Genomic DNA, 25,720 nt, shown 5'->3' with positions numbered 1-25,720 from the left:
TTTCACCCCCTTGGTGATGCTAAGTCAGCCTATCAAGAGGAAGCGGGCAATCGAAGTAGACGAGAGAGAACACGAGAAAATAGAGAAGTTGTATTGCACTAGAAGAGAGAGCATACAAGTTTGCTTGGATGGTTTGGCCAAATGAGGCCTCATCTATTTATTGGCTTCCACCTCCTTAATGGACGATGGAGATCAAATCTAATTAAAGGTGGGGATCTATCCTCGAGAATGTTCCCACCTCCTTTCCTTAGATATTTAAGGCACTTAATTTGATTATTCCTTGCTCAAAAGCCATACGGCATCTACATTATATAGAAATTAGGGAAAGCAAAATAGGAAACAAGACTTAGCAGAGTAAGAAATAGAAAATAAGGAAACCTAGATTCAATATGGAAATAGTAAACCATTTCAAAAAAATATATGGAAATAGTAAATAAGGAAAGAAATCTAAAGAAAGAAAACAAATACTAACCCCCCCCCCCCCCCCCCCCCCCCCCACACACACACACACACACACAAGGGAAAAAAAAGAAAAAGAAAAAAGAGTACAAGATAAGGATAGTGATCCCAAACAAATCCATAAAAGAATTACAAGCAACATTTCCGCCCTCAGAACTCCTGCTTTTGCTAATCTATCTGCCTCCTCATTTGCCAATCTCTTCGATGTTCAATCCTAGGACCCAACGGCCTTCTTAAATTAAGTACTTCCACTATTAAGTCTTGTAATCTCCAGGATCCAACTCTCCCAATTTTCTCCCCCTATCTTTCTCGGGCCACCCCTTCTAGTGTATAATTACTTCTCTTCTTACACTACAAGGGGGTGTCTCGAGGAAGAAGAGGGGGCGGATTTATCATTTCCCAAAGAACATTGCTGAAAAGATGACAAATAATGTGGTGGTCCATGATAGAAGACTTTAAGTGATGCCAGAAGTTGGGTTTGGATTGCTAGGATCATCTCCAGTTCCATTTCTACTTGATTCCAGCATTTGTATTAAACTGTGAGAGATCTTAACCCAATCCAAATGTGAGATTGGGTTAAGATCTCACCATTAGATCTTCTTAGAGGTAGATTAGGCATGTTGGTTAAATAAGGCAATGTGGCTATATGAGGCAATTAGATAAAATTAGTAAGTTGGTTAGATGGGGCAAGCTAAATAAATTTGGCTATTAGACTTCATTTGATTTGGTGGTAAAATGAGGCAGGTAGGCTTGTTCGGAAAGTAGACTAGATTGAGATTATATCTTTCCATGTTTATCCTTCACTTGTTCATTGTAAATTATCCAAGAATTAATAGACTTCTCTTCTAAATTTTACAATTTGACTCAAAAAAAATTAATGGAATCAGGGGCAAATATGACACGGGAAGGAGTCAAAGTGGAAAAAGGTGTGATTGGGTTGAGATCTCACCATTGGATCTTCTTAGAGGTGGATTAGGCATGTTGGTTAAATGAGGTAATCTGTCTAGATGAGGCAAAGTAGGTTAGATAGGGCAAGCTAAATAAATTAGGATATTAGACTTGATCTTATTTGGTGGTAAATTGAGATAGTTAGGCTTGTTAGGAAAGTAGATTAGATTGAGATTATATCTTGGTAAATGAGGCTGGATGAAGGAGAGACTAGAGAAAGAGCAAGAGCTAGGAGAGGATATATTAGGCTCTGTTCACTTGTTTTCCCGGGAAAGGAAAAGAAAATGTCTCCCGGGAATCTGACGTTGCATTAGGAAAAGAAATCTGGGGAATCTGTGCAGCAAAAGATTTCCCTGGACTGTTTCTAGACTGTTCACTTGCGCAGGAAAAGGTTTCCAGGGAAACTGCTTGCCCTTTTTTTTGCACTAGTTTCCCAGGGAAACAAAATCCGTGTGTTTTTTGTCAGAAATGAAATCCCTAAAGGGGGGTGGAAAATGATCTTTTCCATGTCAATTTTTGACTTATTGCACAAATTCCACATGTGTAATTCTATTTTCACTGGAAAGCAAGTGAACACTAGAATTTTGTCTTGTCAAGGAAAAAAGAGGCTGTTTTCCTGGGATTTGCTTTCCAGGGAACGCAGGTGAACAGAATACAACTTATTTGTTCCTTGCTTTTTAGTCCCTACTTACCTTACACTCGGTCATGCAATCTCAACTCTCTCCATCTCACGCCCTCCCTAGGCCCTAGCTATCTTGGTTGGCAAACGTGGCCTAAATTTGCAAGCGTCAATACCTATTATCTTTTTTATTAGGTCGTGGGCATAGAAATTCATTTCTTCAAAAAAAAAAAAAATCTAAATGAAGACTTTTGTGAAATGAAACCAAATCAAATGGATGACATATCTCATTAATTTCTCCACTGGTTTTATCTCTAAAACCCCTGATGATCTGTTAAAGACTCCTTTTACAAGCTCATTCAGGAACCTAGATATAAGATTCAAGAAATGGGTAGTCAGTGTACCCAACAACTGGATCAAGTATATAGAAAGTGTCTCTGTTGTATTTGTTAAGTGGAGCATCAAGTTCAAATCTCCTAGGTAGATCTGGGTTAGCCAAGAAGAAGCGACCAAATGCAACTAAATCTGCATAATTTTCAGCAACAGCTCTGTTGCCTTCTTCTCTGTTATACCCACCAGCAGCAATAAAAGTCCCTTTGAAAGCTTTTCTCATGGGTAAAAGACTGTGGGGAGTTTCCGAAACCTCGATCGCCGATGTTTTCATCCTCGGCTCGATCATGTGGACGTAGAGAATTCCATATTTGTTCAGTGATTCAACCATGTAAAGGCCGAGAGCTTCAGGGTTAGAATCTCCCGACTCCATAAAACTGGAGAAGGGGGAGAGCCGAATGCCGAGTCTATGGGCTCCGATCTCGTTGGCCACGGCTTCAACTACTTCTAGAGCAAAGCGGCAACGATTCTCTAAGCTTCCTCCATATTCGTCAGTTCTGTCATTGACATGGTCTTTCATGAACTGGTCGATTATGTATCCATGGGCGCCATGGATCTCAACTCCATCAAAACCTGTGTATGAAAGAGTTTTAAGTCTAGAAAAGATAAGTGATGAGAGAGAGTTTTAAGTCACAGTCTAAGATGATATTGTAACTAATCAATGTTTAAACCACCAGGTCATTTTTTTTTGGAAGGCTAAAACTCCAGGTCATTTATTGACTCGCTCTAGTCAACTCGGTTTTGGCCTCCCCATGTCAATAACGAAATCCTGTGACTCATCCAAGCTGATGAAAATCATGCCTCATCAATTATGGAATCAATGTTTCAAAACATAGATTCTGGTAAAAATGCGGACAAATAAAATTCAAGTAGACTCGGCGTGGCATGGCAGAGTACTGAAGTGGCAAGGTCCTTAGTTGACTTGGTCATAATTCAGGAGAGTGAAGGAGTTTTGATTGACTTGGTAGTGCAAATCCTGACTCAAATAAAAACTCAGCTAAGGTAAAAGGAAGTCGACTCAGCTTTTACCGTGGGCAATTTTTGTATTTTCAAACAGTAATACCTGTAAAACTAGCACATATAAACAATTGGTTTGTTTTTAAAAGGTTAGAACCAGAGGACTGATACTGTTACCTGTTTATCCGAGCAATACATAGCAGTGTCAAAATGGGAGGAATGGACCATTGTAGTCTAGACTATTCATATAGTGGACTGCTTCCAGTATTCTCTTCATTTACACTAATAATTAGATGTTAAAGTATGCTAGAATTCCTAAAATCTATCAACAGCCCATCATAAAATATGTTTAATAAAGCAAGGAAAGTCATTATCAAAGTAGGGAGTGTGGATATCATTTCCCTCTATTTATTATCCAAAAGAATGGTGGGAGCCTCGTGCACTGGGCTGCCCTTTTTTTATCCAAAAGAATGCTATTTAACAAATTGTGGTTAGGATTATCAACTAACAAGGTGACCCAGAGATTGGACTACATATGAGGCAAAGGAGAGAGTGTTTTACTTGTAACAAAAGAATAAATTTACTGTCTTGATTTCCAGAAAAAATCCATACCAGCTTCTATCGCATTCCTTGCAGCGAGTCTAAAATCATCAATGATTTGAGGGATTTCATCCGTCCTTAACCGTCGTGGGGGCGAGAACGTTGCTTCCTCTCCGCTGGTTCGAGGTTGGGGTGTCAACGGTGTGTCAGTCGAGGAGACTGGAGCTTGCCCATTAGGCTGATAGCCTGACACAAGAATTGGAGAAAATATCAGAGATTATCGTGTGTTTTGCCTTAATATCACCCCCAAATAAACACGTGACTGGAACAAATCAAATGGGTTTGTAGAAGAGGATAAATTTGGTGGTTTGCAAGATCCCCTACAGCGAAGCAAATGGGCTGATCCTCGGCCAACTTTCGGCCGAAAGTTATATGCAGCCCATTTGCAAGCCAGTTACCCGGGCCTGATCCACTGATGGTCCACGGGCCAAAAATCACACTATGAATGATCCTCATTGTTCAGTCAGTTGGCCGCAATGGATGATCAAAGCAAAAGTGGTCATTGATTCACGTTCAAACAGGCAACTGTTATGATTATTGGTGCAATATTTGGCCCATGTCCTGTCCACAACAAGGCTAGTCGTGTGTACAACGGAGAGATTGCTTGACCCACTTTGCAAAAAATCGTCAGCCAAGTTTTAGGCCCTGTTTGTTTTGGATTTTGAGAACACATTGTGAGTCCAAAACTGATTGTTGTCGGTTCTTAAAATCCAAAACAAACAGATCTTAATAGAGGCCCGCTTTGGTCGAGAACCACCATTTTCTTCATTTGCATAGACAGCATTTAGTGCGCGACATTGAATTATAATAACACTTGCACTCAACTGAACTCCAATGAAGTTAGGATTGCTTGCATAGTATTGTTTGCATTTCCATTTGTGCTTGAAAATTACTCCAACACAATTCTGCAGAATACTTGCTATAATGTTCTATATCATGGTAATATTGCATAACACCATATGGGCAATTTTCTCTGATGCTCAAAAATAGCATTCATATCAATGACATATGGATCTACCATTCAAAAAAAAACAAACAATGCCATATGGATCCACATTGCGCATCTCACAACCAGATTTATATAATCAGATAAAAAAGGCATGGAAAACAAAGATATGCACCTGAAAAACTATATACACATTCCTACATTTGCTTTTTTGACAAAAAACTAAGAGGCCCTATTTGTTTGTTTGTTTTTTTTTTTTGAAAATGATTTTGCGACCAAAGAAAGCTTCTCTACGATTCCCACTACCATTCACACAGCCAAACTAGAAACCAATCACACAACCGTCCAAAGCATCTTCAGAAATATCAAACCTTTAGCAGATGAGCAGTCAAAGGTAGTTTTGGTGCAACCATAGCTTGCATGAAAATATTTAGTATCCTACCCAATAAAATCATATATTAATGTCATTGCATCGTCGAGGGGAGAGATGTTCAGATACTAACCACTTTGCCAAGGCATCCAAGTAGCCCATGGTCAAACATGAGAATAAGGATAAGTAGAACATATATATAACATGCAAACACTCACTTCCCTCAAATAATAGCAGATTGTCATATAATTTCAGTTTACATGTACCTATGAACATGCAGTGAATTTTCACCAGTGAAGAACTGTCATTACAACCTAACCTTTGAAAACTAAAGCATGTAACCCAAAGATGACAAACATAAAACCAACACAAATACAGATATTAGGAACTGAAAATTTCAGACCAGAAATGATGCTAGAATCTACTTCTAGAGACCAGAGATACACCACTCAAGAAAAACAAGTGCTTAATGCAATCAACAGATCTTCCAAGAAAAATGAGAACCAATGAGATCAAACAGGGAAAAAAACACCCTAGCTTCAAATATAGAGTTTTAGGGATGAATCTAGAAAGCGAGAGCTTACAAAAGATCAGAATGAGATCGAGAAACCTTAGCTATGAATCTAGGGCAGTTGGCAACAGTAGCGAGTCTGAAATAAAAGTCACGAAAGAATTCCCAGAAATCAACAGGTATGGGGTATGCAGCACAAAGAAACTCTATAAACTCAAGAGTTTGGAATTGGGTTTCTCTCTTAAGAGCAAAATATGCAAGAGAAATCAACTCAAAGCACAAGTTTCATATCTTTTTTTTAAAAGCCCAAGTTTCACCCAGAAAACAGAATTTTGTAATTGGAATTTCCTTATCTTGGCTCATCTATGTTTGTCCCACAAATGAAATGACTCAAATAATTGTACACGTGAAGAATGGATATTGAGGCTGATTAGTAACATAGACATTGGCCATCTGTTCATGGACTATCCTTTCATCAATTGTACTAAAGAAGAAGTTTATAGATAGCTGGGATTTATACATACTAGAATTAGAGACTCTCCCAACGTGCCAAATCTGGCAAAAGAAGATGCCTCCCTTCTCATGAACAGCATTCACAATAGGTTTCCAAGCTTCAACCTGCTCTTTCGTCCAAATACCAGGCGTCTCTGGGTACCTGTAAACAATAAAAAATAAATTAAGCATAATGATCATGTATGGATCCAGGCCCACCCATGTTATAAGGTGGGGCAGCTTTTGTTTTTTTTTTTTTTTTTTTTGAAATGGCAGAAGTATATTATGAAAGGGAAGGGGACCGAGATGGACCGCACCCAAAATTACACGGAAAGAAAAAGAACAAAGAAACAAAATAACAGAAAAATAAAAAAAAGTAAAATCGAACCACTCCAACTCCAAACGTCCAACTACGGACGGAGAAAATCGAACCACTCCAACTCCAAACGGTTAACCCCACTTCTAGCCAACCCATCCACCTCCCCATTAACACTCCTCCCCAGGCAGCTTTGTTTTATCCACACTCTTCATCCCATAGGCCGGATGGTGGTGGATCTCCAATGGCCCAAAAATCACATCAAATGGACAATCCAGTAAACAGGTGGCCCAAAAATCACATCAAATGGACAATCCAGTATACAGATGGACGGTCTAGATCAATCAATATGGGGCCTACTGTGTAATAAATTAATAATGAGCATGCCTCCTTGTATTACAATGTGCCGTAATGAAGTATTGGCAAGTACAAACATTCTTAGCACTTCCCTATCACAGGCACACCTAATAGTGAATGGAGCCATTGATCTGGTGGGCCACCACTAACCATAAACGACATGAAAGTATGAAACTGGGCCCAGGTTGGGACAGGTTGAGGCCAACCCTAGCCCAACTTGCGATGACATTCCCTCGACCCTAACCATATACAAACCTAGCCTCAGGGTCAAGGATGGTCAACCCTAACCGACCCGCCTCTAAATCTGTGAACATTAATCCAACCTGTCTATTCCTTTTTTCCATATCGGGCCGGGTGGGTTCAGGTCAGCCGTTAGCCTAGGGTAAATAAAGATACCAAAAAACAAAAAAACAACATAACCCTAAAATTGGGTTCTCTTTTCACGTTTGGTTTGTGTTGGGTTTCACCCAAAATTAAATTGGGTTCTCTTTTCGCAACCCATCCCGGGCCAAAATTGGGTTGAACACATTGGGTTAGGGTTGAGCCCGACCCAAGTTGCACCCTTAGGATGAATGGATTATTTTAACCACGTATGGTAAAAAGGCTAACTGAAAATCGCACAGCCAATAAACATAGGAGTGTATATATGGTACCAACATGAAACGATTGAGGGCTAATAAAAAAGAGTAGGTGAGTGCAAATTTCGGTCAATTTTACCCTTGGGCAGTATCAGAAACTCCAGTGGCTTCGGTAATTAAAAGACCCCCCTTGGTGGTGCGCTGAGAATAATACAAGATGGCGTGTGGTTGAGGCACATTCCCGTATGATCTCTGCCTTGTCAATGGTGCCAATACTACTCTGCCAAATTCTCAAAAAAGAACAACAGATAAGCGGTATGAAGTTTTTAAGTCAATATATTAAAAAAAGTTGCTTATTTAGAAGAAAAAAAACATTAGGAAAAGTTTGGAGAGGGAAATATTTCTAGAATTTCCTACTTGAATTCACATGAAAAGAGAAAAATTTAACCAATCCTATTCAGCTTTGACTTGGAGAGACCTTGAATTCATGATAGCATCCCTTAAATTAACCATGAATATATGGGATTTTCCCTCTAAATCATTGAAAGAAAAGGGTTTCTCAAGAAAAAAAATTCTGTCAGAAAAGTTTTTTCTTGCAATCCAGACAGGGAGAAAAGACAAAATAAAGTGTGTGGAAATACAATTACCCTTTTCTCAATGGCCCACTGATATTGACACCACCATGATTTAATGATTCTACAAACTCAGCTTGTCTTTTCTTTTTTAAATGGCTTGTGAGGGCATTTTGGGAACTGTAATAACCTTTGACAGCTCTCTAAATAGTAAATAATAAAACATGGTGGTTCTGAATCTTCTGATATCATTTCCCTTTCAATGTTTTGAGAAAAAAGGAAGTGGAAAATGGCAAAAAGAAAAGGGAGTAAAAAGAAAGGACAAGGAAAACATCTACCATATATAGGGTTTAGAAAATCAGAGATATCGATAGATAGATTCATAGATCTGAGCTTTATAACATTAAAAAACATGAGAACAACCTTTGGATCTTTGGAAAAACTAGGGCTCTAAAAAAACAGATCCTAACAATTTTTTCAATGAAATGAACTGAAAATTTTCATGGATTTTTTTTTCATGAAAATTACCTGTGAGAAAGTTCGAATTTTCCCATCTTGTATGGAGTAAGGAGAGGAATTTTCTCCATTTTTGCGCTCTCTCTCTCTCTCGATCCTGAACTTTAGGGCTCTAGGAAGGACATTTTATAGAGAGCGGGAAGGAAAGAGCATCTAATATACCCTTACTGTTCACCTAAATAACGAAACTACCGTTAATTTTAGTGTACCTGAAATACCCCTTACCATTCATTGGTGGACTTTGTATTTGGACATCATATGGGAGGAATTGGCATTTCAAAATAATAATAATGCGTCACGGCATATGTCACATTGTCACCACAGTTTAAAGCGTTGAAATCATTGCCAAGTAGATGTGTAACATGTGTGTCCAATAAAGGAAGTTATGAGATTTTATATGTCTGTGTGGCCGTATAGTCGATAGAATGATCCAAACCGTCCATTTGATGTGCCCAAAGTACCATTTCCATAGGATGATCCTAGCCATCCGACTATAGAGGAACTACATATTATAGAAACCTTTATAGATCGGAGGGTTGGGATGGCTTCTCTAATTTAGAGGCTGTTACAGTTCCTCAAAATAATCCTAGCCGTCAATCAATCCCCATCGTGGGGCACCTCTTGATTGCTTGCTTGTTTCTGTTACAATCACATGCACCAATATGTTGGAGAAATTCTTGTGTGTTGTTGGGATTTGTGGTTAATTAAAGGGTAAAGATGTTGAATGATAAATCACTTTTTTAAGGGTCACTTTTATCCCAGCTCCTTTAAAAACTATGGCTTCTTGCATTCTATGTGATTATTTACTTAGTAGATGACATTTTTTTATTGACCTTTCATCGTCCAATAATTAGATTAGGTCGGTCGCCTATAATATAATTAAATGGATGTTTTGAGTTATTTTAGGGCAATTATTATAGAACAATGATAAATTCGGGCCCCCCTGTAGGATAATTCGCACCACTCTAACTTGAAATGACGTTAAAAAGCGTTGGTCAGCCACATACCCTCCTTTAACGGGGGTGCGGCTGTGAATTTATCATCGCCCTTATTATATTACAATAAGGACCATCTTGCTGATCTCAGGACCTTCGGAGTTAATATTCGGACCCACCACTGAAATAATGGGGAGATATTCTCCCCCTATCTTTCTTGGGCCACCCCCTCTGGTGAATAATGACTTCTCTTTTTATGCTACAAGGGGGTGCCGTGGGGAAGAAATGGAGCGGATATATCATTACCTTAAGAAAATTGCTAAAAAGATGATGAAATAATGGGGTGGTCCATAATAGAAGACTTTCAGTGAGGCAAGAAGTTGCATTTGGATTGCCGGGATCATGTGCTGGAATCGGCATCCTATTCCGTTTCCCCCTGATTTCAGCATTTGACCAAAAAATTAAAAGAATAAAAAATGACATGGGGCAGAGTCGAAGTGGGAAAATGCACCAATCAGTTTGCCACCCCAAGAGGTAGTTTTTTCATTCTAAACCATCCACTTCATAGTTGATAAAAAGAACTCCTGCAAATCATCCAACCCAAAAATTCAATAAGGCCATGTTCATTTTGGATTATGAGAATCGATTTTGAGTCCAAAACTAACTATTGGACTCAAAATTACCTGTAATTGGACTCAAAAACCATTCTCAAAATCCAAAACGAACAAGGCTTAAGAGAACATGTTATATAGAGAAACTGTATGTACACATGACCTTGTTATAGACTTATAGATAAGCATTCACACAAAGAACACTTCCATGGGACCAAACTAATTTCTTGTCATGTCAACCAGATGTTGCAGAGCTTCCCATTCCCAAACAGGCTTGAGACTGAGACAGAAGCTGTTAGAAATACCATACAATTGGGGTCCCACCCAAGAACTTGCAATTTCTACTGGATTGTTAAGGAGAAAGACACCTAATGGAAAAGGATTTACCATCATATATCAGAGGTTTTGATCATCAGCATTGTAGCTTGATAATTTCAGACACCCGCTCGAAGAAGCACGAACACATGCTCATGGTAAACATCAGATCCTGCCTCATCCATGGCGGGGCCACTCTCTGGAAAGTTCCCAACGAGAAAACATGATAGAGCAACTCTGGCTCCTCATCCATTTTATCTGGGTTGGGTCTTACCCATGTCAAGCTGAAAGAAAAACCTGCAACCACCAACCTATGCATATTAAGGTTGAATGTCTTCACAATTTCATAATCAATTCCCATAAATGCAGCAGGAAATAACATATTCAGTTCAGAACTCGATCACAACATTGATATAAATTGACTAAAATTGAACAAGATAACAAACAGCAACAGTTTCTTAATCTATGTGCGAGGAAGAAGCAACATATTCAGATCATAACTTGAGCAATATCGATGTAAGCTGATTAAATTTTGAAAAACAATGCATAAAGTAACAATTCCATTATCAATTCCCATACGTCCTTGGTAAGATATCACATATTCAGATCGAAATTGAATTCCAACATTGACATAAATTGAGTAAATGTACAGAAATGATACATTCGCCACTGTTCTTCCCCGGGCCGCACCCTCTTGTAGTATAAAAAGAGTAGTCACAAATACACTAGAGGGGTTGGTCCAGGGAAGGGTGAATAGGTACTTCCCCTAACTGTCACTAGAATCATGGTTTCAAATTTTCACAGAAACCAACAAGAAACGATCGAAATTTTTCTATTTCCATCCCAACCGAAATGATACCGAAATTGAAATGTACCTAAACCAAAATCGTAAATGTGTTAGTTATTTACTATATCAGCACGTATTACATAACTATATTTATATAAATTACATGAAAAAGTGGTGCATCACATGTGAAATGTGGCAAGTAGTGAATTATCAAACGTGAGTGTCACACATTTCACTAGGCTTTAGATGTATTTAAATTATTATGGATAGTTGTCTTGCTTATGTGATGGTTTCTAATTGTGTATTTGTACCACTTCCTTAATTTTCATCTTAAAATTCTATCATTTGCATATGTTTTCATGACTTCATAAGATTTCAACTGAAATTTCCAACTCCGAAGCGTTTCCATTTCTGTAGCAGTCGAAACCAAAACCGACATTTAAACATTAACTAGAATATGATGTAAAATCTTGCTGCATTTGTAGATTTGATTCTCATTACTCCGGCATAGCTACATCTCATGCATAATAAAGTTCATTACGTAGAAAACCAAGAAATACCTTCTCAAATATAATCAAACACGACGTGCAACAAACATCAAGAAAAATATACGAGAAACACAAGCACCAAGGTTTTAAATCTCGGTTTCGGTTTCGGTCATCAGCGAAACCGAAACGTTTCGGTTTCGGTACGAAATTTCGGACGAAATCTTCGGTGAAATTTCGGAAATTTCAGAAACGTTTCACCGAAATTTCGGGTGAAATTTTGTACTTCACCGAAACGTTTCACCGAAATTTCCGAAACATTTCGGCGAAGTTTGGTACTTTTCCGACTCACTGTAAATTTCGTTTCGTTTTCCACCGAAACCGAAATATTTCGGCCGAAACGAAACTTTAAAACCATGACAAGCACACAAAGCAACAACGCAAGATTCATGTGATTTGGTAGTGTGTGTACATCCACGGGAGAAGCGTTTCACTGTTTCTATTTAGGGTTACAAAACTCTCCTCCGCCAAGAAACTCACAGAAAACCTCACTACCTGTGACCCTAACATGAAACTTATACATCAATGACACTACATCAAAAAATTACTGAAATGTCCTTTAGCGCCAACCTGAAAAATATTTTTTCCTTCAGGGGCGCTGCTCCGGAAAACCCTGCAGGGGTGCCCTGCCCTCTGCACCCCTAGCTCGACCCTCATGTGTGTCATGCACATTAGTATCAGGGCACTATATCACTTGCCAGAATACAGGACATCTACAAAATATTGGGTAGGAAAACATAGAACAATGAGCTACCTCTGTTTGAAGACAATTTTAAATACAAAATTTGCTTAGAGAAATAGATATTTAATTGGCCATCCAGAAAAATCCCTCTAGGCACTGCTAACATTTTTCCAAGGTACAGAAAGACACCGGGGTTGGGAGTTGAAAGTTCAAACCTCTAACACACGCAGATTTGATTAGACATAGGTTGTCGGCAACATGTTTGTATGCGAAACGCATTGACTCATTAAATGCAAGCATTAAGGTTGACTTCATATAATATATTATATATGTAAAACAGAATCCTAGATGACGTGGGTGCGCCACGTGTCACCCCTTCTGTACCCAGTTTCCTTTCCTCAGAGGATTCACGGTTAGGGGAAAAAAATAGAAAAAGTGGCTGATTTTTTGCCTAAATAATCTACCGGAATAAATTCATTCTCTTCCTAAATATAACCATGCGTATCTAATATGATCCCCACGTCGTTTAATCTTTCCTTCTTCCTGACGTCTCTTTCAAAAAAATAGAAAAAGTGGCTGATTTTTTTGCTAAAAGTGGCAATTGTTAGTACTCAGATTGCCATTGCAAGCTTATACAAGCTTAGGAATAGGAAAATATGGACTGTTGTAACAAATTTAATATAGGTGACAGATCTGGACAGATGCAAGAAAACTTATGTAAAGATGACAGATCTAGGCTAATTTTCCCCACCTTACTTTTAGGGTTTGAGAATGCCCATTTAACATAACAGCCACAAATTCATCCTTCATCCTTTTGGTGTTCATTTCCCTCATGTTTTGCTGCATGATAGGCATACCACCTATTGATGTCACATAAATTACCCATCATGAATGCAATCAAAAGACTGACGATGAAAAAGAGCCCCTCTCAGTTCTCATAAGTAGTCGTTCAGGTAGGGTCTCAGTTAAACACAAGCAACACAAGCTTTCATTCTAAAGAATGAACCAAGCAATTAAGAGGTGAAGTTTGACTATCATAGGGTAAAGATAACATATTATAAGATAAAAATTATATCAGTTAAAACTGAAAGAACTGAAAATGACATTCAGAATTGAATAATTACCACTAGATTGGTGAAGAACTGAAAGACACCCTTCGGTTTGATTAACTGTGCAAACCTTCATGCCAACAATGCACTCCAGAAGATTTTGAAACAGGCAATTAGCATGCCCAGTATCATTCACACCATTTCCTGGAAAATTTGGTTGGACCACTACATTTAAAAATTTGACAGGGTAGCCAAATATAAGGGAAGCAATTTTACATGCACATGACATACCTGAACTGGGGTTATTTCTTCTACAGCACTCCGGCTAAAATATTACATACACAAGATCAAAACAGAAATATAAAGCCAACAACATTAAGGGGGCATTTGGATACGCGGATTTTAGAATCTTGGATTTCCTCAAAATCCTGGATGGGAAACGAGAGGAGACCGTCCGTCAGTTTTCTGATTTCTTGCCCTTCTTTCCTTCGAGCGAGAGAGTAGGAGATCGTCCTGTGTTTCCATGTTTTAGAAATCTCGAGATGGGGGACAGATTTCTAAAACCTAGATTTCTTACTTAAAATCCAGGATAATGGATTGTAAAATCCAGAATTTTACACCGTTTTCAAACTAAAACCTGGATTCTAAAATCCGCGTATCCAGATAGCCCCTAAGGCCCTGTTCGTTTAAGATTATGTCAACCGATTGTGAGTCCCAAACCAATTATTGGACTCAAATTTACGTTTAATTTTAAGTCCAATAATTGGTTTTGGACTCACAATCGGATGGCATAATCTCAGACGAAAAGGGCCAAAGTATTAACAAATAACAATCAGTTCTGTTTCCAGTGAGTAAATCTTAGAAAAATACCTGATGCTTGCTTTCAAAAGAATCATTGGTTGATAGGCGTTTACTTGGATCACTTTCTGTTTCTTTTACGATGACCTCAGCTTCCTCAGTATGAATCTCAAAATGCCTAGTGCATGGCTTTAGTCTCTTCTTTCCAACTGAGCCTATAGATAAAAGATCACTTTCTGTTTCTTTTACCATGACCTCAGCTTCCTCAGTATGAATCTCAAAATGCCTAGTGCATGGCTTTACTCTCTTCTTTCCAACTGAGCCTATAGATAAATCACTTGATTTAACTTGAAGACCTCTAGAAGGAGATTTTGACTGTGACTGAGGTAGCAGGTTGCGAAGCCTTTCAACTTCTTCATTTAGAACTTTTGCTGCCAAAAATATGACTGTTCAAAACATGGATGACGAGCAAACTCTGGAAGAAAGAGTGAAAGATAAGCATGCAGGAGCCCAACCCTAAGTTTAAATGTTTTGTTTCTTGCTTTATATGAGAAACAAGGGATCTATTTTAATTATATAAAATGTTTTGAAAATCGGAATCAAATCGTTCTTAATCAATTAAATTTTCCAATATGATTCTTGTTATAACCATATTATTATGTAAGAATTTTTTTTTGAAAATTGATTAAAATATTTTGGGGAATCCACGAATCATTCTTTTTGAGGTTTTCCGAATTCGACACTCAAAACCCGTGTCGGATTCCGACACTCATATCCATATTGATGCAACATAGGTACGAATGCTTTGGGGAAAAGTTGTGGGGTACAGGGGTTGGGCCTGTAGTTCAATGGTTGAGGCTTTGGATCTCAATCTTGACGTCGCAGAGGTTCGAACCCAGCTTACCAACCAAAAAAAGGTTATGGGGTACAGTTCTTTCTGTACATTCTTGATCTTTTTGGTTCATCTCACTAAATATGGTGGGTACTTCCAATGTGTTCAGCACATGTTAATCACAGCTTTGGTCAGTGAAAACTTTGATCTTCTTGTTCACGCTATAGAATAAGGTTGCATTAGTCTTTTCATTTTATTCTAAAAAAGAGCACCTGTGCAAGTCTGAGATCAAGTTAGCAGAGATTTAGTGGGAAAAAGAGTTGGCTGTACTCTTACAACCAATTTCCCCCAGATCCATTACTCTCTTCTTTGTTATTTTAAAGTTTGTATCAAAGCTCAAAAAGCTAGATCGTTCTTGAAAAATCCCTTTGATGCACATTGTCAACTAATCAAGATCTCTTCATTCAGGATTCAAAACTGTGAAAAATCCATTTGATGCGGCCATACGGCTGAGAGTAAAGATGTTTTTGCTCAACAAATCAGCAAATCAATCTTGACTTTATATGTGGTCATGGTGATCCTTTTGGCGACAGTTGGAATGTTCTACAAATCTTTCTAAAAGAAAATACGAAAAGATACAGCTTCAACATTTTTTTAGGAAAATTTACGAAACCTCCTAGATTAGAATTTATTGGCATAATTCCCCCTAACTTTCTGTTAATTACAAACTCTGTCACAAATATTGTTCTTGGGAATTTCTTGGCAAGGGAATATCTCGGAATATATTAACTTTTCTTATTTTTTCCGGGTTTCTATTGGGATAAAACTCAACTCAATGCAACTCAACTAAGCCTTTGTCCCAAACTAGTTGGGGTCGGCTAATGAATCCTTTAGAAACATTTCATGAAGAAGGTGAAAGGATCTACCCGGCTCAAATTGACTAAGTCTAATCCTGACACTAGTTGGGTTCATCTCCATTGATCAATTTCTTCCATTCTATCCTATCCAAGGTCATGTGCTCTGTTATATTCCTAGCCCTTAAGTCTTTCCTCATTGTTCCTACCCAAGTTGTTTTCGGTCCGCCCCTACCTCTTTTTACTCCATCAACTTGGCACGAGTCACTTCTTTTCACCGGAGCATCCAAAGGCCTAAGTTGGATATGCCCAAACCATCTTAAGTGGTGCTCTCTCATCTTCTCCTCAATTGGTGCCACCCCCACCTTTTTACGGATGTCGTCATTTTTAATTCGATCTAACCTTGTGTGGCCACACATCCATCTAAGCATTCGCATCTCCGCTACACTCATCTTATGCACATGTTGCTTCTTGGTGGCCCAACATTCTTAGTCGTACAGCATGGCCAGCCTCACAGATGTCTTATATATCGGGACAAAACAAGGTTATGTAAAATTATTTAAAATATATGTAAATATATAAAATTAAAGAGAAAATATAAAATAAAAATGAGGAAAGTGTTTCTAAGCTCAAGCTCAAATAAGCTTAGTTGAGCTCGAGCTCAAAAACTCATGCTGGCCCACATTTTTGGTGTGATCCAAAGCATTCATTTAAAAGACCTTTACATGGATAGGGTGCCTGCAAAAAATCAGGTCCATAGGATCATCCTAACCCTTCCATTTGTGGAGGGAAAAATGGGCAGATCTGTGGAGAAACAGTATCTATCCATTTTTCCCTCCACTTTTGGCTGGGTTAGGATGATCCTATGGACCTGATTTTTGGTACAAACCCAAGCCATGCAAGGGCCATTCAAATGAAAGCTATGGATCACCCCAAAAATGTGGGCCCAGATGAGTTTTTGATGCTCAAACTCAGATAAGCTATCTGAGCTCGAGCTCAGAAACACTTAACTCGATAAAAATATCGTAAAAATATCAGGATAATATTGTGATATTATCACAATATTTTATGATAAAATGAAAATATCGCTATATTTTTAAAACCCCGGATTATTTCAAGATTTTGTCATTTTATCAAAAAGTCGTGATAAAAACGAGATATTTTGAAAATATCGGAGATATCTGGGACATAGATTACAAAAAATCACTTTTGAATGTTCTACAAGTCTTTCTGAAAGAAAATAAGGGAAGACATAGCCTTAATATTTTTTAGGAAAAAAAACCAAAACCCCCTAGATTAGAACTTATCCACATAATTCCCCCTAACTTTCTTTCAATTACAAAAAACACCACTTGTATGCCTTAAATTACTTTATTAGGTTTTCTCTACCTATTTTAACCATAGATTAGAAAGACTTTTCTTGGGACAAAAAGTACCAGATACCAGTAGTGAATAATCCCCTAGAATCTCCCTTCCATGTTAAATAGGACTCTTGCTTTCACTACTTGAAACCTGTAAAGACAATCAGCATGTAACCATCCAAAGGTGCCTCCCTTTACGAAAAAAATGAGGGTAAGTTTTAAGAGAGAGAGAGAGAGAGAGAGAGAGAGAGAGAGAGAGACTGAAACTTTAGCAAGGAGTATAATAGGTAGATAAAGTCTTAGAAGTTGATGACTGGTGATATTAGTAATTAAAAAACGATTGTGGTTGAGAAACTTCAATGTAAGGGGGTTTAAGTAATTTTTCTTAATTTTATTGATGATTGAAAATCGGAAGCTTTTCCTTGAGATATATGGCTTACAAATACTGTTCCTATAGTTGAAATGGAATAAATTTGTTTTGAAAGAATTTTGTGAAGATTTGATAAATTAATGATTTTGTTCACACCATATAATGCATGGCTTAGAAAAAAAAGGACCTTCTATTTAGCAAGGCAGGGGTGACCCTATTAGGACCAGGATCAGATACAAAGCCTAATTTGGATTTGGATTTGGATTCAAAATCATATCATATACGAGAAAAACAAAATGGAACAGGTAAGTAACACCAGGAATACAACAATACAAGTTAAGAACATTAAAGCATAAAATAGAATGTTCTCAAGGATCAAAAATTTTCAAAAAACATACTGTCATAAAGTTCATAACTTAATCACGCTAATAGTCCGACTAGATGGACAGCCACTGAAACAATCAATCCCTACGACCAATATTTGGGTCTAAAAATGGACATGCATCTGTAACCGAAACTGTAGATCTTCTAGAACACCATGAGGCGACCCACATGATCCTGGTTCAATACCCAACGGACATCCCATTTGTCAGATAAAGAGACTAGATCATATGTGCATGCCACATGAGGGTACCAAAGGGTGGCTGATAGGAAATCTGACAGCCATTGTCATTTTAGCATTTTTCTAAATTTCAACCCACCATGTTACCTCTCATCGACAAGAATGTAAGTTTCAAAAGAGCAAAAAAAAAAAAGCTGCATGCAACTTACATTCAATTGTAAATAATATAAAGCAGTAACATAAGAAGTTGTAAAAGGTTGAAATGAAAACAAAGAACATGCAGACAAGCATAAAAAACAAACAGGGAAGTTATTCCTCACTCTTTTGGGTCTCTTCAATTAAAAGCTTTTGGTATTCAGCATACTGGTACTCCTTGCCAGATCTGTAACCAAATAATACATGGCTTAGAAATAAGGATCTTCTGTTTAGCACTTGAATGAATTGAGGCACTTGGAAGATGCATGCCTATTTGAAGCCATTTGATCTGTCAAGTCATTTATCTGTGCACGCAGCCTATCATTTTCACTCTTTAAGTGCTCTATCATGTCCTCTGCAGCTGAAATAAACACAAAAGTCAAGCATTATTACTACCCGAAAGCTAACAAGTTCCAAGCAGAAATAGCATTGTATATTACACCCATTAAGCTGATATAATGTGGCATGCGCTGGATCTTGTTTACAGAATTTAAAATGCAATAATCACCTGGTAAGCGAAGTATAGAGACAGAAGCTTAACATGCCAATTGATACACAAAGCAAACAACACATCATAAATTGTTTCATGAAAAAGGCTATAACCTAAGATGCTATTCGCCGAGATATATTTTCTAAATTTAGGCTCTCTACATTTGTTTTTTCAGTTCAGGCTCACCACCTTAGAAGCAAGAATCTTCCTCATTGGTGCCGCTCCCAAGCTAGAACTGCAATTCAGCTCTCCTTAGGAAGGAAATTGCTCCCATGGCGCTTCCGAATAGACGGAAACCGATCCCATGAGGCTCCCAACCTATTTTTATTACTCCATCAGTCTTACCATCACCAACTAACTTGCATCAAACTCCTCCAACTCTTCAAAATACTTCATTGGAGAAAGCACAAAGGCGTCTTCAGAAGGCATAAGGAAAGAGGGCATTAAAATGAAGATGGTTAGAAATTACTACTTTTTTATGTACATAGATTTTGAAAGATATATGTGACGATGGCTAGAAATTACTATTTTTTGATGTACTTGAATTTTGAAAAACATATAAAGAAAACATAACATAAACGCTCCCATGGCGCTCCCAACCATACTCTTCTAGACCCTCACGCTTCCTCGCCTCTGCACCCGCTTCTTGCTTCTAAGCTCACAACATGTGGATATGAATAAAGGAATAAAAGAAAGAGAAGAAGTAATTGGTTTAAGACCTAATCCAGTTGAATGTTATTATTTTTATTTTTTTTGAATGGTCAATCCAGTTGAATGTTAATACAGAATGAAATATGGGTTTTGATTCTATGCTGCTACTGATATTAAGTGTAACCAGTTTCATAATGGAATGAACCAAATGAAGATTAAAACAGGATAGGATGTGTGATTCAGAGGGAAAAAGTACCAGAAACATAATTCATAAATTTCAATTCTTGCTCACGACTGTACTGCTCCATTTCAGATTCCTTCTCTTTCTGAAATCATTAAGCGTGAACTATTAGGGAAGAATACTGATAGAAAAGCTAAGAATATGTCTCAGCTAAGCAAAAATAATAAATCTTAAGAATTTTGGTACAATTGAATAGACATAAATCCTTGCAGACCTTCAGTTTGTTATATTTGTCATACAACTTGGAGTAAAGAAACTCCATCTGCATTAGAAATTGAAAAAAAAAAATAAAGAAAACCAGGGGAAAAGGTCAAATAGATAACAAGTGAAAGGTCAAACACACGCCTGTATGTATAAATCTGCTTATTTGAATCTAAAAAGAGGAAATTAAACAAAGAACCTCCTCCATAAAGATGGGAAGCGTACTTTCCAAAGTTGGGCTTAACTCTGAATTTGTAGTCTGTCACTTTGCAGTAGACTTGGAGGAAATCCAGCAGAGAGAAAAGGCTGCTTTTCATGCAATGAATGAACACATGAAGATGTTCTTATCCTTCTTTCTCGTACAAAACTAAATAAGATATAGAAAACGTCAATTACAATGGGCATTATGCATGGCAACCCTGCAGTGCTATGTAAAGTAGAAATCTTAAAAGAGAAAAAGTGAAAGCATAAAACAGCACAAGAAATTACACACTTGAGCCCATATTTTACATGATAAACAAAATACAAGGGACTAATAATAAATGATTTTTTTAATGGCAGCCACGTATATTCATAAAAGAAGGACCAAAATGGTCAGTACATGGAGCAACAAAGACAAAGAAACAACAAGAAAAACAAAGTAGAGCAAAAAATCAAGGAAGAGAATCCAAAAGCGCCAGCTATTCCTTAGAAACTCCATCTCTAGCAAGGCCATCGGCTACCCTATTAGCGGACCGACGAATATGATGATAACCAATGGAGGAAACTCCAATCCAATCTCACATTTCATCAAAATATCGATCGAATCTCCAAGGATGAGGGTGGGAACCTTTGAGACTTTATCCGTTGGCCTTTATCTAATAGTTTAATACCTTGATGAACTGCTCTCACCTCGGCCTTCGTAGCATCGGCCTCCCCAATTGGACCCGTGAAGGCCCAGACACCTCCCCAAGCTCATTCTGCAAGACCCCACCAACGTCGGCCGGGCCAGGATTCCCATAACTAGATCCATCAAAGTTGAGCTTCAGGAAACCTGACCCCGGGGGGAGGGGGGCAGTCTTGCATAATTTTCTATTGTATCTCCGCACTGAGGCACACCTCTCTCCATCCATTCCATAAATAACAGGCAGAGGGCAAATTTAAAGATCGGTAGAGTTTTAACCCAAGCGATAGTCAAGGCTATGACTTTGATGAAGAGGAAGCCCAGGCTTTTAACGGTCATATACATGGGAAAACTAAATTATCGATGAAGATAAACAAAAGACATTGTATTACGTGTTGGAATGCAGTCTAATTTAGAAGGGATTGAGCCGCTAGCTCAATGGTCAAGGCTTTGTTCTTCAACCTGGTGGTCGGAGGTTCAATCCCAGCTTACCTATCAAAACAAAATACAGTCTAATTCAGAGAGTTTACTTCTGGAAGAAAACACTAACATTGATTGTTGCACCCATGTAAACATGCTCCCACCCATGCAAGTAAACACCTTAACAGTTACTCCAATTTTTTTAACACAATCAGCAGCACAATGTTCCTCGCCTAGACCCGTACATGTGTCTTCTGGTATTCTCCCAGGCCAAGTTCCACCCCTGCGAGGGTTGCTACCACCCTACCATGAGCGGGCTATGCTCCACAGTTCTATCCATGTTCATTACACATTCCCAAACCCTAGGAAGACCTCCTTGAGACAGTGTTAGTTGCCTGATTTGTGGGAAATGCAATCAAACTGCGGCTGAATATTTCTAATTTCTAGCAATTGTTCCAGAAGGTCCTTGCTCATCAGATGGATGAACTTTCCCTTTCTTCAATGACGGCCTTCTTAGGTAATTGATACAGGTGTCACATATTATATTTTATGACTCAGGAACCATTTATTATTCGCTGCTTCCTTGCACATGTTCTTCATCAGCATGGGTAATGGATCCTCACTTCCGATCGATCATATTGGTTCTGCATCTTTTTCCTCCTCTGTTAATCATATTCATGTTAATTGTGTACATAGTTGTCGACCCGTGACTCGATTTCCTAATTTTATGACTCATGATGCAACTCTACTCGTGACTCGTAAGAGTTTTTGACAAGAACAAAAATTTAGTTGAAAAAAATATAATTATATATCAAAAGATGAAGCATGCAAAAAATATAACCCAATAGCACATAGATAAAGCACTAAGCCAAAAATACAAATAACTATATGCTAGTAACTTGCATGCACAAAAATAATTAAGTACTAAGTTCTAACTTCCAAGTTTTCAACCATCAAAACAAGAAAGCCCAGGCCTAGTGACTCGACTCATAAGAGTCTTATTTTTTCGTTCGAGTCACTAAACGACTCAAAAGAGTCTTCAACAGAGGTGATTTGCTCATTTGACTCGCCTCGAAAACCCAACGACTCGACTCGACTCCGGAGTTGATTCATATGAGTCGTAAGAGTTTGACAATTATGATGGTGTGTGTCTTGGTCCCAATATTCAAAAGAAGTTACTATAATTTTCTCAATTCAATTGTTAAATGTGTTTTTACTCATTCCTCTGCTGTCGCAGAGGATCTGTGAATGAGTAAGCTCCTTGTTAGAGGCCTAGAAAGAATATCTATCTGCTTCCTGCCACATGTACTAGTTCTAGTTCCTGCCTACATGTACTAGTTCTAGCATTGAAGTCTTTTCTCAATCAGCCACATGTTCCTTTGCCCGTTAAGCATGTTCGATTTACACATGCTAAATATGGTGTTCTGAATAGTTTAGTTCTCAATTTTCGATTCCCAGTTCATTATGTTGATACCAAATAACAACTTTTTAACAATTTTCAAATTGGAAAGCATAAGGAACCTCAATTCAATTTTCAACTTGGAGATTTTTTATTCTCTTCATCCTTAATTTTGTTTCAGTGCATTTTTTATTTTTTTTTGTACCAGACCACCCTGGTGCCCGCGCTATGCCCCTTTTAATTCAATTTGTTAACATTCAAAAGAAAAAGTAACTCCATTCAATTCATTTTTTTAATGGTAAATCTCCTCCATTTCAGTGGGTTACCAAAGAAACGGGGCAGAAGTTTTGATGTAGGCCTAACTTCAACGTAACAGGACATGGTAATTCCCATGTTACACCTGCAAAGGCCTATCCATTCAATTCATATTGCCATATTAAGTGCTCCTATTTTCTTGAAATTATTCATTGCTGCTCCTATTGTCTCTCTTTCTAGTTTGAAACATAGTTTCTGTTAAAGTATAAAAGATAAATAATGCCTTTCTCCAACAGCTTAAGCTTTTGGAGAAGTTGGCAAGTTAACAAGGTATCAAAGCCAAAGGTCTTGAGTTCAAACCTCCCGGATACCAAAAATCCACATGTGATGGTCGGCCCAAAGTGGGACCACATGTGCCACGGGTTTGCCAAGTGGGCCACACGTGCAGAGGAGTGTTAAAGTATAAAGATAAATAACGCCTTTCTCCAACAGCTTAAGCTTTTGGAGAAGTTGGTAAGTTGACAGTTTCAAATGTCGGTTGACATATGTCGGCTTTTCAAATGTCGGTCGATATATCGGTTGGTTCGGTCGTATATCAGTAACGTGTCGGTCATATAAACCTTAGGATACATTATCAAAAATAAAAATATAAAAAAGGAAAGGGGGAAAATGTCGACAAAGGTGTTTTTATCAAAGAATCCACCGCAAAATGTCCCTCCTTTCAGACTCTATAATGCAAAAAGAAAAATGATAAGAAGAGGACCTGGAAAATTCCGGCGTTCTTTGTAGAGAACCCCGTATTTTGAGCAAACCCTAGATAATTTGAAAACTGAGGACAGCACCTTCTTTTTTGGCGGGCTCAAATGTATTGCCTTTAGTAGTTAGTAGTCCTCTCAACGGACTTATGATGGTCCAATGGATCCGACTTTAAATGGAGGGGACATACAGAGTGCAGGTCTGTTGGAGTATCATGCAAGAAATAGACACAAACATTAATTAATGGGCTGGACTCAAACTCTCGGAATATATTTAGGTACCTTTCCATGAATTAAAAAAATGGGTGTGTTGAGGAGAAGAGCAGAAGAGAATGAGAAGAAAAGAGTGAGTTGGGGAGATGCTCCCCCTCACTTATGTATTTATATTAAATAGAAGGAGTACAAAGATCATAATGCCCTTAGGCAAATATATAGTTGTCTACATAGTGATGGGGATTTCAATCACAAAAAATGGAAATAAAAAATGATACGATGAAAAAGATTAAAAGAACTGGTCTTGCAAGCAACAATCAACACATCACAATTAAAATTTAAAAAAATATTATCTTCTTCATGTTTCATTTCATACTTAAATTGCAAGAATAGAAAACACTGAAGCTTAAGAAACCCAAAAACTGGAAAAAAAAATCCCAAATCATATGATTAAAAAGATTAAAAAAAAAAAACAGGTCTTGCATGCAACAATCAACACATCATAATTAAATTAAAAAAATATTATCTTCTTCTTGTTTCATTTCACACTTAAATTGCAAGAATAGAAAATACAGAAGCTCAAGAAACCCTGAAACTGGAAAAAAAATCCCAAATTATATGATTAAAAAGACTGAAAAAAAACAAGTCTTGCATGCAACAACCACCAAATCATAATTAAATAAAAAAAATAATCTTATCTACTTCTTGTTCCAAATAGAAAGTACTGAAGCTCAAGAATCCCTAAAACTGGAAAAAAAAATTCCCAAATTATATGATTAAAAAGATTTTTTTTTAAAAAAGTCTTGCATGCAACAATCAAATCATCATTATTAAATTAAATACAATCTTATATTCTTCTTGTTTTCATTTCACACTTAAATCGCAGAAATAGAAAGTACTGAAGCTCAATAAACCCTAAACCGCCCACAACAATTTAAAAAAAAAAAAAAGAACTCACCAGAGTAATTAGTAAATGAAATGGCGCTGCTTTATTACCAGATCTGATCAAAATGAGAAAAATCCAATTTAAGTTTTAGAAGAAAAAAAAACATAAAACCCTAAATCGATCTGGTTACGTAAAAGAAGAGAAAAACGAACAAAACCCTAGATAATTTGAAAAGTGACGACAGTACCTTCTTTTTCTTTTTCAAAAACACTTTGAAAACGGGATTCCGTTTTGAAAATAAAAACGGGAGTGACATCTCCGTTGTTTGAGGTGCATTTATTTATTTTATGGGGATTTGAGTCCCTTACTTTTTCTTTTAGTAGACGTGGCTCTAATGGTTGACGCCCGTCTTCCTAGCAAATCACTTTCTTTTTCCTGAAAAAAGCGCATTTTATTGTTTTGCCGTTTAATACTCCTTTTTAAACTTTTACAGTAAAAAAACCCCGTTATTTTTTTTAGTTAAACGCTTTAAACACGTTTAAAATGCATTTTAATCATATTAAACACATTTTTTACCTACTTTACCCCTACTATATTTTACAAATGACAACACTTTTAAACGCCTTTTTTTGGGAGCGGACACCCGTTTTCACCCACAAAACAGGCTAAAGAAGCCAAGAAGGTAGCCATTTATACCACAAAGGAACCTCGGAAAATTACCAAAATACCCATGACAGTGATTCACATCCCATCTTTCTCCAAACCCTTAAACCCTCCTTAGAATCTCTCTCTCTCTCTC

The 25,720-nt window shown here is 37.6% G+C and overlaps 2 protein-coding genes across 7 annotated transcripts; both read right to left on the bottom strand.

The window, feature by feature from the left end:
- Positions 1 to 2,275: 2,275 nt before the first annotated feature.
- On the bottom strand, positions 2,276 to 8,788 carry LOC143864753 (putative 12-oxophytodienoate reductase 11). Its single transcript, XM_077375558.1, has 5 exons — positions 8,644 to 8,788; positions 7,683 to 7,823; positions 6,325 to 6,455; positions 3,986 to 4,159; positions 2,276 to 2,989 (listed from the first exon to the last, which is right to left on the bottom strand). The coding sequence occupies exons 1-5, from the start codon at positions 8,700 to 8,702 to the stop codon at positions 2,394 to 2,396; spliced, it is 1,101 nt and encodes a 366-aa protein (XP_077231673.1). The 5' UTR covers positions 8,703 to 8,788; the 3' UTR covers positions 2,276 to 2,393.
- A 1,369-nt stretch (positions 8,789 to 10,157) lies between these two features.
- LOC143864763 (uncharacterized) lies at positions 10,158 to 25,133 on the bottom strand. 6 transcript variants are annotated; one of them, XM_077375572.1, is made up of 11 exons: positions 24,994 to 25,133; positions 23,831 to 24,024; positions 20,356 to 20,477; positions 20,124 to 20,171; positions 19,925 to 19,994; positions 18,798 to 18,888; positions 18,653 to 18,714; positions 14,426 to 14,784; positions 13,847 to 13,880; positions 13,631 to 13,759; positions 10,158 to 10,789 (listed from the first exon to the last, which is right to left on the bottom strand). In XM_077375572.1, exons 3-11 carry the CDS (start codon positions 20,425 to 20,427, stop codon positions 10,590 to 10,592), a joined length of 1,065 nt encoding a protein of 354 aa, XP_077231687.1. In that variant the 5' UTR covers positions 20,428 to 20,477; positions 23,831 to 24,024; positions 24,994 to 25,133; the 3' UTR covers positions 10,158 to 10,589. The 6 variants fall into 6 exon arrangements, with proteins under 6 accessions (XP_077231687.1, XP_077231686.1, XP_077231689.1 ...); XM_077375573.1 differs by lacking the exon at positions 23,831 to 24,024 and adding an exon at positions 13,258 to 13,366 and having other exon boundaries at positions 10,609 to 10,789; XM_077375577.1 differs by lacking the exon at positions 23,831 to 24,024 and adding an exon at positions 13,263 to 13,366 and having other exon boundaries at positions 10,621 to 10,789.
- Positions 25,134 to 25,720: the final 587 nt, after the last annotated feature.

This window comes from Tasmannia lanceolata, unplaced genomic scaffold (genome assembly GCF_043159265.1).
Source record: "Tasmannia lanceolata isolate RefF3 unplaced genomic scaffold, GAP_Taslan_0.1 ptg000054l, whole genome shotgun sequence".
NCBI classification, from domain to species: domain Eukaryota; kingdom Viridiplantae; phylum Streptophyta; class Magnoliopsida; order Canellales; family Winteraceae; genus Tasmannia; species Tasmannia lanceolata.
Note: the sequence above shows the minus strand (reverse complement) of the source record. Positions and strands in the feature narration are given on the sequence as shown.